General features: G+C 25.8%; 1 protein-coding gene across 8 annotated transcripts in view; it reads left to right on the top strand.

Annotated features, from left to right (window-relative positions):
• Nucleotides 1–12,020, top strand: part of LOC130669557 (potassium/sodium hyperpolarization-activated cyclic nucleotide-gated channel 2) — a 185,714-nt gene extending 173,694 nt beyond the window's left edge. For 5 of the 8 annotated variants that reach the window (XM_057472521.1, XM_057472525.1, XM_057472524.1 and 2 more), the window contains 3 exons: nucleotides 643–931; nucleotides 4,425–4,560; nucleotides 6,351–12,020. In XM_057472521.1, coding sequence (XP_057328504.1) covers nucleotides 643–931; nucleotides 4,425–4,560; nucleotides 6,351–6,497 — 572 coding nt within the window. In that variant the 3' untranslated portion in view covers nucleotides 6,498–12,020. The remainder of the gene's footprint in view (nucleotides 1–642; nucleotides 932–4,424; nucleotides 4,561–6,350) is intronic. The other 3 variants (XM_057472522.1, XM_057472526.1, XM_057472529.1) reach the window with 1 other exon arrangement.
• Nucleotides 12,021–13,673: the final 1,653 nt, after the last annotated feature.

The raw sequence follows: 13,673 nt of genomic DNA, 5'->3' as shown, positions 1-13,673 counted from the left end.
AACATCTGCTAGAACATTTATCATATTATATTAATAACATTTAAATTACTATAGTTTTGAACAAAATATTACCGCGCACTTCGACCGTGAAACTTTTAATTGAAACTTAAATTTCACCATTTTTTCTTTTATCATTTCGTCGTAAAATAGAATTTTCAAAAAAAATTTATGACATTCGATCAGACAAATTGACGTCACTGGAATTTAATTAAAAGTATTATTTTTTGTAGTAAAATATATATATTTTTTATAGTGATTATGAAGACAATGTAAAGTGAAAGTACCGGTAAAAAATTTGTAAACGAATATGAACTCCACTAACCCTTCGCTTTTGATGAGTCGGAAGTAAAAAAATGTTGAATTATACTTTACATTGAAAGCTATAAAAAAATTGATAAAATTTTAATTTAAAAAAGTAATAACCTAATCCTCTATTCAAACAGTCATAAAATTTATCTTGCATATTAATTAAAAAGCTTCACTTTATTTACTTTTATAGTGTAAGCTAATTAATTTTGAATATTAAACAGTCTGAAATAAATAGAAATAAACTTTTCCTGTTAAAAGTTTTTGATAATTACTCATTACTCTTAACTAAAATATTTATTTTACGTATTGAAATTAAAAAAACTTTTATTTTAGGTGACATAATAATAAAAGAGGGTACAATAGGCTCTAAAATGTATTTTATACAAGAAGGAATAGTGGATATTGTAATGGCAAATGGTGAGGTGGCAACTTCGTTATCCGATGGTTCGTACTTTGGTGAAATATGTTTGCTCACAAATGCAAGGCGTGTTGCATCAGTACGTGCCGAAACATATTGCAATCTATTTAGTCTCTCAGTGGACCACTTTAATGCAGTACTGGACCAATATCCGCTTATGCGTAGAACCATGGAGAGCGTTGCCGCCGAGAGGTATAAACTTTGGTTAGGATTGTTTTATCGAGTTGGTGTGCTAATAGATGTCGATCACCATTTACCTTGTCCCACCATAAATAATAATACTTTTATTATTATTATTATTATTATTATTGTTCGTATTCTTCTTTTTATTAATGCTATTAATTAACAATTCCCGAATCGAAATTTGAATCTTAGATTGAAATTACTAGACGTTGAAAACGTAAATTCAACTTTTGAAGACGTATCCCGCACTGAAAAAGTATATATCCGTATATATTCGGGCAAATTTGAATATATGCCGCATATATGAGACATATATTCAATTTTGCACGTATATATTCCGGATATATACTTTGGTCGTACGGGTAAATAGCCGTAAAAACGTATTTTAGACGTACAAAACGTAAATAAGACTTGCGTAATCGTAGATACCTTTCAAAACTTGCAATAAAAAAATTAAACCATATCAGAAACATTTCATTGCCAAAAAAATATCTAGCAGCCAGAAGAGAAATAAAAATTTTCAGTACACTGAGAAAAAAAAATACTTGTATCAAGAACATTTACTTGATACAAGAACATACATTCTTGATAATTTTCGAGAATATACAATTTTGTCTCAAGAATTCGTAGAATTGAAGGAAATAATTTTTATTTAATTCAAGTAAAGCTATTCATTTGTTTACTCATAATATAATATCAAATTCATATAATAACAAAAATAAATTTGATGCTCTTTTCTCAAGAAATTGATAATTAATAATAATATAATAAATATTTTGAACGGACTTCTTGAACAAAGAAATTCTTGTTTGGAAAATAGTATTTTTTTTTCTCAGTGTAGTTCTTGAAAAATATTGGGCTTTGCAGGAGATAACTCGACTGATGGCTCGTGAACTAGTTTAGAGAGTATAGGGTCTAGTTATCTGCAAGGCCCAATATTTTTCAAAAACTACTGAAAATTTTTATTTCTCTTCTGGCTGCTGGATGCTTTTTTGGTAATGAAATGTTTCCAATACAATTTAATTTTTTTATTGCAAGATTTGAAAGGTGTCTACGATTACGCGCCTTTTTTACGGTTTCGTCCGTCTACTACATCTAAAATCCATTTTTACGTCTATTTACGTCTTCAAAAGTTGGATTTACGTTTTCAAAGTCTGGAAATTTCAATCTACGATTTAAATTTCGACCCGGGATTACTATCTTATTTATTATTATCCCAATGGGTGTTTCGACTTTATTTGTGCTTTGCTTATCAATGTACTCGCGCTTTCTTTATCAAACTATTTATATTTTCTATACTAACTATATAACGATCTCTAAAAAAATATATCAACAAATTAATCACTGATTAATGTTCAATATCAATTACTAATTTATTAAATATATATACAATTATTATAGAAAAAAAAGAAAGTTTCGCGAGGCTTTTATGTTTGCCGCCGGGTAATTAAGACGAAGTCTAATTATTTTATTTTTTGTATGACAAAAAAAAAATTTCAGACTTTGTGATTACACCAAGAGGGACAGAACTCAAATCACATTGTATATTAAGCAATATGTGAATTATGAGTTTGTCTATTTACATATATGTATAATAATAATAATTATAGATTAATCGCGCATAAATATCGCTTGCGTTTATCACGCTAAGCGCCAAAGCTTTCGCCACAGCTGCCAGTAGTAGAGCTCAATATTTTTATATCTATATATATATTTCAATTATCAATGTCTTTTTATAATATAAATGTGTACATATTAATTGTTAATCTGTATTCTATTTAACTTTAATCTGTATTCATAAGTGAAAGTAATAGTATGTACACTGTAAAAATTTTGCGGAGTGAATGCTCGGGTCAAAAAATTAGATCTGTTTTAAAATAAATGATAAATTCAAATATTTTTTTTTCAATTCAAGTTTATAAATCGTATTCATTTTATATAGGAATTTAATCTGTTTTTGTCCGTAGTAGTCATTATCCAGGCAAATATCAGACTTATTTTCGTATGATATTTGGTCTGTTTTAAATCGGGTTTAGACTAAAAACAGACTTTTTTATTATAATTATTGGTCTGTGTTCAATTGTTTTTAAGGACAAAAACAGGACTTTTTATAAATATAAATAATGATAATAATAATCAAGATTTATAAATTTATTTCAATTTTCTTGGTATTTGAAACATGCTAATGCGCTTCCGTAATGCACAAGAATTTTGATGTTTTCTATTGCCAAAATATTTTCAATTTTATAAAGTAAATAAGCAAAATTTCTTGACATTTTAAGAGTCATTTTATCACTTTTATTCAATGCTATAAATATTCATTCAAGAAAACTAAAAATTAAGCTGTCAAACTTTCATTAACTGCCGACATTTTTAAACAAAAGATACTAAATAAATAGTAAGCAAAACATAATCAATTCTGTAACTTAATATTTTTCTTATAAATATTGCCCATAAATAAAAATTTTATAAGTCCATGATTTAATCTAGTTTTGTCCTTGCAAATTTTCAGAACTAAAATTTTCAAAGTTCAAGAATCAATCTAATTTTGTCTGCCCGTAACACAATTGTTTTTTAAAATAACAGGTCGAAAACAGCTTAAAATTTTTGTAAAAGATCAAAAACAGATCAAATAGTCCAATAAGACTAAAATCAGATCAAATTTTTCGGTCCGGGTAGATCAAAAACAGATTCAAATTTTTATAGAAGTTCAATAACAGGCCAAGTAGTCCAAATACAGTCCAGTTAGACTAAAATCAGATCAAATTTTTCGACCCGGGTGCAGATTAAATCCGGAACGGATGACTGTTTATTTATTTAATCCCCTCGGAGTGAAATTTACTTCGAAGGAAAGTTTATTTTAATATTAAAACTCTGAATCGGAGTGAATTCGGATTTAAATAAAATCCGTAATCATTTCGAATTCACTGCCGATTTTTTTACAGTGTATATATATGTATGTTATACTTATACTTATAATATTTATTATTTGTTAAATATTATTACTTGATCTTTATGATTATCTCTCTTGGCCCGGCCGGTTTATAAGCATTATATGTGTTTGAATATTTCCAAGTTATAATTATAAGTTGACGGGTTTATTTAATAGGAAAAGTTTTCATATAAAATTTTATATAAAGTAATTAAAGTTGTAATAATATCAGTAGAGAGATACAGAGAGTGGGGGAAAGAGAGCGAGAGGGAGAAAGAATAAAAAAATTGAAGGAAATATTTATACACATATATAATCATCATGCATACTTGTGTTGGTTGGCGTTTTTGAATATTTATTTTAAATCGATCCACCGGTCCGTCATTACCAAAAACTTTTGCAAGACAATTAAAGTAAAGAACTTTTTATGAATATTTGAATTTAATAGTTTTTATTTTTATGGAAAATAAAAAAATTTTAACTGAGTCCTGCAAGGGTTTTTATGCGTTTTGCGATAATAATCGTTGGTTGTGTCCTTTGCAACATTCCCTACGCTTAATATTGTTATATATTTCTCTACAGGTTGAACAAAATTGGAAAAAATCCAAATTTGGTGGCGCATCGTGAGGAGGATCTTGGTAGTGAATCGAAAACGATAAATGCGGTCGTTAATGCACTTGCCGAGCAAGCGGCACACGCGAGTGCTAGTGAAGAATCGGTAATTCTTATCTTGTTAATTTTTTCAGCGAAAAATGTCTCATTTTTTCACAACTCATTAACAAATAACTCATTCATTAAAACATTAGTGACTAATCTATTAACACTAAGTTGTTATTTTTAATTTATTTTTTTTTGTTGTTATACGATCAAAATTCAAAATTTTTTATAATTGTGTACTACCAAAGCTTTTTACAATGCATTAAATTTTGATTTAGGTTACATTAATCCGAAGCTCAGTATTTCAAATTAAATTATCATGTCGCTTTAAAACTTTACAGTTCAAAAATTTATTTTACTTAAGTATTTATGTCGAGTTGATTTTCAATATTAAATACACTCGTAATTAAAATTTTCAATTTAAATTCTCAAATGAATAACTACCAATTTTTAATTCACGGCGATATATTATTATTAATCGAAATGTTTTATTATGTGAAATTAGTTTTTGGCAAGTTTTTGACAGATATCTATCTGGTCGAAATGTGTCCGAGACACTTTCCCAGACACTTCCCAGCCACTTTCTATAGACTTTCCATCGAGATGACTGGTTGATGACCGATAGATTACTGACTGAATACTGACAAATAACCGATTTCAAGTAGTCAAAGTTTACAAGCATGAATATCATTGGACTTGTAAACTTTAGGTGAACCTCCAGACACCACCGTCCATCATACGGCTTTAAATAAATTATATTATTATTAATTGAAATATTTTATTATGTGAAATTAGTGTTTTTGGCAAGTTTTTGACAGGTATCTGGTCGAAATGTGTCCGAAAGACACTTCCCAGACACTTTCCAGACACTTCTAGACACTTTCCAGACACTTTCTATAGACTTTCCATCGAGATGACTGATTGATGACCGATAGATTACTGACTGAATCCTGACAAATAACCGGTTTCAAGTAGTCAAAGTTTACAAGCATGAATATCATTGAACTTGTAAACTTTAGGTGAACCTTCAGACACCACCGTCCATCTTACGGCTTTAAATAAATTATATTATTATTAATTGAAATGTTTTGTTATGTGAAATTAGTGTTTTTGGCAAGTTTTTGACAGGTATCTGGTCGAAATACCTCAAATATTTCAAAACTGCAGTCTCTTAATATCTTCTCTCGTGATTGGTTCATCATTAGCCAATAGCTTTGCAGTACTAAAATTGAGTGACACAATAAATGATACTATGAAGAAGCTATAGATAATTTTGAAAAAACTGCCTCCTAATTAACATCTGAAGACAAAATTAAAATAAAACTAGAAAATTTATAAATTTACGTACTGATAATTATTTCGTACACAGAAAGAAATTCCTTTAAATTATAAATTGAAAACAAAAATTTTTTTTGGGCAAGAAATTTTTTCTAGTCTTCAGAAAATTTTCTAAAAATCTAGACTATATATGGTAATATTTTTTGTTTAAATTTTAATAATTTTGAAAAGAAGTTTATCCTTCCATTCTTTTTTCAAATTAACAAGGAATCTTTCACAACAAAAATTTATATAAAACTATAATCTAAAGTAGAAGAAATGAATTGACTGCAGTTTCAAAGTATTAATATAGATGACTAACATACAACAAATAGTTAATACTTTAAAATTATGGAAACATTGTCTCAAATTTTACAACATTATTGCTCATTTCAGTTGATTTTAATCGTATGAATAAATAAATGATTGTAAAAGCTTTGGATTACACCCATTTCCAATAGACTTGTTTAATAATGGAAGTATCCATTAGTACTTGTAGGTAATAATTACTGACATAAAATATTAAAATTTTAGGTCCATAGCTTAGAAATGAGAACACTTCCAACGGGTCTATTACCAAGGCCAAAATCCGAAAATAATTTCGCAAGTCAAGATTTACAACGTGAAGACCGCAGAATCTTCCACAAAAGTGATACATTTCACAAGGATTCGTATCAATGACGACACTCGTCTTACTAGCATACGGAGCGGTACTGATGCTGCTGTTGTGGGCAATAATGCTCTAGCTGCTGCACAACTGCTCCAATTCTCAGTGTCTGCGAGATTTCCACCAGTACGGAAGAATCATCTAATCTCAAGCACACAAAATTATGCTCTCTACATCAACATCTCTCTCTCTCTCTCTCTTTCTATCAGTATCTTCTCTCCTCTCTTCTAGCTGATTCTCGCTCACTCACTCAAACTCATTAACGACTTCCTCTTGTATCCTTTTTCTGAATTCCACCATCCAGCCAACATCCACATACACCCACTAGACTCAACTTGGCACTAAAACTTTTACTTTGATACATTTCACCGACGTAATTACACCGGATGTCGTGCCAATTGAAGTTACCTCAAAAGCAGCTCATCTTCACTATTAACTTCGAGAGAAAGATAACGAATTGATAATTTAAAATTTTAAGTGGCGATTATTAAACTCAACGATTATACGTGAGCAACATGAACTTTAATATATATAATAATTATAATATATATATTATAAATCATATTTTTAACAGGTTTATAAATATATAAAAAATAATAATGAAACAGGTGGAAGTATCGTGTGATTACTGAGAAAAAAAAAACAGACAATTTAAAAAATCTAAATATAAATAATAATTATAAAAAAACTGTTTAAAATCAAGACACAGTAAGTGATGATAATGACCCGGAACTATGTTATGTTGTTAAGAGTTCTTCGGGTCAATGATTACAATTAAATAATAAAAAGTATATTAATAATAAATAAATAAATAAAAACGAATGAAAATAAATATTATTGATACGTGCAACTAAGTGACAAAGGAATAAAATAAATAATATCTTTTTACTAGTTTTAAAAATTTTAAAATAATGCAGTGTACTATAATCAAGTACAAATAGTGCAGAGAAATAAATAAATACTATATAGTGACTGTTATGATAAATAGATTACGATTACAACTACCGCATTATTAGGCAATTATAGAGATATATTAATATTTATTGATATTTTAAAAAATAAATATGTAAATAAAGCCATAACGTTTGTAATGTCGCAAGATAAATTTTTATTAACTTTGTGATTATAATTTATTTATTCATTATTATTATTATTACTATTTTTATTATTATTATTACTATTTCTATTATTATTATTATTGTTATTATTACTATTATTATTATCATTATTAACTTATTTTTTCATTTTTATCATAATTATTAATATTACACTGTAAAAAAAAACCGGGATAAGTTCAGGTGATGTAGGTGTTAAAATTGTCGGTGTTAAAATAACACCGTTGAAGGTGTAAATATTCTTTACCGGTGTTAAAAAAATTTCCCAGTGTTAAAATATTTATCGGTGTTGAAAATATTTAACTTTGTGAATATTCTGGGGATTCTACGGTTTCCGTGGTGCTGCTAAATGACCGTGAATTTTTGTAGAAGACGAAATAATACTTTCTTAAAGAATGAAATTTTTCGATATTTCGCTTAGTTTTTGAGAAAAATGGATTTCGAGAAAAATGCGATTTTTTCAAAAAAGTAAAATATTTCATAGATTTTAATATCTTCAATTTTTTTTAATTTTTTTCCGGAGTGCGTTTAAGGAGTAACGATAACCGATTTTCAATTCAATTTAATTTACGGACAAACACTAGGCTAGAAATTTCGTATTTTCAAAAATTCTAATTCGTCTCCGAGAAAAATTGTTTTAAAATTCTCATTTACTTAACGACTGCAACAAAAATAGTCCCGTTTATTTTTCTGAGTGTGAGAAAGAAGCCCGGTAGCGTATCCTCTTAAGGATGAAAATTTTGAAAAAAAAAAAAACGTCTGAATCAGCCCATTTCTGAAGAAGATAGCTATTTGAAAAAGAGTCTTATTTCGTCGAGTTCTACAAGAATTCGCGATCATTTGGTGGCGCCACGGAAACCGTAGACGTCCCGTGGGCGTAAAATTGTGTAATCTTTAAATAAATTCTGCATAACATAAATAATTATTTAAATAACTACAAAGCAAAATTTAAATTTCCTCCAGACGATATTCATTAAATTTTCATATTTTTTTATATGTAATACATTTTTTTTCTAATTTCTATACGTGGAATTTTTTTTTACACCGATTTAACACCCGTATTTTAACACCGCCAAACTGCACCGCCTACTCCAGTGTTATTTCATTTTAACACCGCTTTTTTACAGTGTATTATTATTATTATTATTATTATTTAATTATTATGATATATTTATAAATATGTAGACAGTGCCTAGACAGAATTGCAAGCGACATTATGTATATTTATATTATCTTAACTTGTTTTATTAATTAAATCTTTATATTAATGCCTAATATACAAATTAATAATGATAAATTATAAATAAAGTATAAAATAATAATAAATTAGGAACAAGTCAATGAGAAAATGAGATTCGGTCGATCTCTAGTTTAATAAGTACCTATATATATATGTAAATAAATAAATGAATAAATATAATAAATAATTAAAAAATCAACCAACAAAAGTGAGTAGGAAATAAAATCTGTGAACACGTGTAATTTTTAAAAAATAGAAATTTTCAGATTCGCACAAAAACTTATTTATTCGCGTACATAAATAAATAACACACATACATACGACATAAACATAAAACATATATATGAATAATAAAAGTTAAAAAGTGAAATGAAACAGCGAGATAATGAAAATTTAAGAGACCGAAAAATAAATATTTTTTTTAAATAAATTTAAATAATAATCTAGTATTTAGCCAATTATGTTGCACGATTATCAATCAATTCGTGATATATATTGGCTTTGATTAGTCAGCAACATACTGTAGATTCTATTCAATTACTAGGCAAACAAATTATTATAATTATTAATTATTAATGTTACTATCATTTTTATTATTAAAGTTATTACATAAAATAGATTATTATTATTATGATTATGATATATTTTATAATTGAAATATGAGAAAAGTAATTGAAACGTATATCGATTATTTTTCAATTTACATGCTGTGAGACTAATACTGAATATCAATTACGCTCGTGCAGAGCTGGTTATTTCCGAAATTAAAATGAATCAAATTTTATTTATTTATCAGAACTAAAAATTTTTTTCATATTCATTTTTTTTTTTAATTCAAAAATTAAAATTCAATTTAAAACCTGTGTAATAGTTGATTATGTAGTTACAGAAACGCGAATAATTTTTTTAATGCTTCCGTATGATAAATTTCGCGCTTTCATTAAATTTCGCGCTTTCAACATTTGATTTTTTTAATTGAAAAAAAAAATAATTATTATTTATAAAGTAAAAATGTTTCGGTCATTTTAAATTCAATGGTAAAATCCAGCCGGGCGCACCATCACACCATGTGAGCTATTTTTATATTCTTCCCTAAATATAATAATAAAATTCGCGATAGCGCGCCTTGTATAATAATAATAATAATAATAATATTAGTAATAATAACAATAATAATAATATTAATACTAATTATAATAATAATAAAATTAATAATAACAATTATAATAATAATAATAATAATAATAATAATAATAATAATAATAATAATAATAATAATAATAATAATAATAATAACATGAACAAAAGTTTAAAAAATAATAGCAAGAATGATAAATCGAAAAAAAAAAAATTATAATAAAAAAAAAAACAATAATATATCACTCAGCGTCAATTTTATACGAATGCCTGTTGTGGTGAGGTCAGAAGCCAAATCCAGGCAAAATATGTAACCAATTCCCCGCTGATGGCACTTCTCGCGTGATTAATGATTATATAAAAAAATTCAAAATACAAAAAAAAGTGCTACTCTATATTATTTCTGAGGCTGTTTCATAAAAAATATAAAATTAAAATATGAGTGTTATTAAATACGCACCCCCGAATTCTCGAACGGCATTATTATAAAAATATGTTAATATAATTTATTAAAATACTAAGAACATGATTTTATTTAATAGTTCTCATAAATATTTAATATAAAAATATATAAATTATTTTGTGTCGGATCAAAGCTATATATTTTCACTGATTTTTTAAATTTTCTCTCAAATTACTCAGACATTTTTTTTTTTTAAATAATAAAAGAATTCTTATCATTTTCTAATGTAATAAATAATTAATTAAGATCTTCTGTCATCAAAAATTTTTATTTATAATTAAAATAAAATTAAAATATTAAATAGTCATATTAAAAATAATTTAATAATGAAAGATAATAAATATATGAATGAAAGAAATGTTGAAAATTGCTGGCTTAGTACTTTCCCATAGCTGCATTTTTTCGACAGTTAAATTATTTAAATAAAAAATAAATTCCAATAAAAGTCGAATTAGGAAAAAGTACAAAATTTTTAAGTAAAAAAAATAAAATGCGTCTGATATTTTTAGGCGTAATAAATAAATTTATCAAAGTACCCCTCATAGTGCACATGCATACTTGCCATTAAAAAATGCCTTAGCGACTGTACTGTTACTACTAATTACTATAAATTGTATGTAAAAAAAATTTAATAAATGATAACATAAATTCATATAATTCTATATCAGATAGTGTGAGTTGAACATACATATAAAATATAAATATGTAACTGAACCATTGACGCATTAACAGATAAATTATATTTATTGTATAAAAAATGACATGGGTTGTACATAAAACAAAGGTTGAAGTATTAAATGGAATCTGTGAATCCTTAATTGTTAATCGCACTGATAATTATTTAATTGATTATCGCGGATCAATAATCTGGTGATTCAAACCAAGTGAGAAATATTATAAATTATTATATTTAATAATTCAACGGTTGTAATGATATAATTATTCGATTATTTAATTAATTTAAATTTATTATTCATTTTATTTAAAAAAAAAAAAAAAATTTTAAGGATCTTGGAGTATGAAAGTGTCAGTAATAGAATATCCCACCCGTCCAATTAGTGTCTGATAATATTTTATTCTTTCCCTCTTCATTACTAAATCACCTGCTGTACTTATGATTAAAATTTATATATATTGCTACTGATAAATTTATTTTTAAAAAATTTTTTTAAGTAAAAAATAAAATCATGAGTCATTTTTTTTCATACATTTTGTTGCGTTCAATGTCGAGCTTAAAATATTTAAAAAAAAAAAAAAAATTTCTATTGATCGAATACTTAATAAAGTCGATGACTAAAAAAATATATATAAAAAATGCATAATTGAAATGATAAATTTAAAAGTCGTAAAAATATATGACGGGTTGTAAGATGAAGATAAAGATGATATTTAAAAATAAATAAATTAAGAAGCCGATCGAAATAATCGGGGGTGTGATTAATTAGTGTTTCAAATAAATGCGTGGAATGACTAAAGTGTCGATTATCGCATATCACAATTTATATAAAAATTTATTTCTTTTATTTAAAATAATATAAAAAAAATGATTATGCCAATTAACTGTAATCTGGTAAATGGAATTTGTAAAAAAAAAAAACGCTCAGAGACTTGAAAAAAAATAAATATACAAAACTAAAGGACGGGATAAATGTGAATAAACAGAAATCGATGAAAAAAAATAATTAATAAGAATTGTAACCATAAAGTTAAAAAAAAAGTATCAAAGGATATAAATAAGCAACATATAGTTGAGAAACGATCATTTTCTAACCGCTGTAATTTATATATCTGAATAAATATTAAAAAAAATAGTAAAAAGTTTAAATAAAAATAATACCTGTGCGCATTTGTGTACATCGCGCGCACAATTATCGCTTACACTAATTATATAAAAAAACAAAAATTAATTACAATTAAAATTTAATTATTTATAAGTAAATGATAATAAGCGTGATTCCTTTTAGAAATTGAAAAAAAAATTCAACAAAACAATCGAAACATTTATATATACATACATATATAAATATATAAAGATAAAAATATATGATAATTTTTTTCTTACACATTAGTAACTTGCGCGTAATTATATTGTATTTATTAAATAGCTGTAATTTAAAATGGTACACAAGCGCACAGGTTTAAAAAAAACGTGTATATAAATAGGGTTGACAAATAAATTAAAAAAAAAATAATTATTAATAATAAATAAAAAACGAGTATAAAATTTACGGTATGCCGCTCCAATTTGCCGTAAATATTACACTTATATATAATAATATAATAATTATAATAATAATAATTAGTTGTAGCAATCGGTAATGCAATGATGAATTATATAATAAGAGAGTAATAATTAAAAAAAATATGTAAAGTAAAAAAAATAAATAGAAAAAAAATAAATAAATAAAAACGCTGAATTCTCATGCACCGGCGTTAAATTATACTGTGAGGTGTGCATGTGATATAGAATACACAGAATGCGCCAACTTATTTTACAAAGTGAAAATTAATTAAAGTCCATACTTGAATTGACGACTAAATTTAAATTAAATTTCTTTTTTTATTTGATAAAAAAATAATTAAAATTAAATTGTCAATTAACAAAAATAAATGTAAGATCAGGATTAAATTGATTTTGAAATAAAAATTGGGTCAGAGTTTGTGAAATAATCACTGATTAAACAACTGAATTCGATCGAATTAAACAGAATTAAATTTTTAATTCTGATAAATTCTGTTAATTCGATACCTAACTTAAAAATGAATTCTGTCTAATTCGGCAAGAAAACCAGAATTTGTCAAAATTAAAACAAATTAAAATAATTCTATTCGGTTTAATTCTGATTAATTCGAAAATAATTCTCCAATTTCCGGTTCTGAATGCGAATTAAACTGAATTAAAACGAATTTAAATAATCCTATTCGGTTTAATTCTGATTAATTCGAAAATAATTCTCCAATTTCTGGTTCTGAATGCGAATTAAACTGAATTAAAACGAATTTAAATAATCCTATTCGGTTTAATTCTGATTAATTCGAAAATAATTCTCCAATTTTCGGTTCTGATTCCGAATTAAACTGAATTAAAACGAGTTTGAAATTTTTAAATCGGTTTTATTCTGTTTAATTCAAATTCAAATTTTCAATTGTGTTTTGCAAAATTCGACAGAATATAACAGAATTAAAATTTTTAATTCGGTCGAATTAAGTTATTTAATCAGGGGTTAATTTTATT

This window comes from Microplitis mediator, chromosome 6 (genome assembly GCF_029852145.1).
Source record: "Microplitis mediator isolate UGA2020A chromosome 6, iyMicMedi2.1, whole genome shotgun sequence".
In the NCBI taxonomy this organism is placed as follows: domain Eukaryota; kingdom Metazoa; phylum Arthropoda; class Insecta; order Hymenoptera; family Braconidae; genus Microplitis; species Microplitis mediator.
Note: the sequence above shows the minus strand (reverse complement) of the source record. Positions and strands in the feature narration are given on the sequence as shown.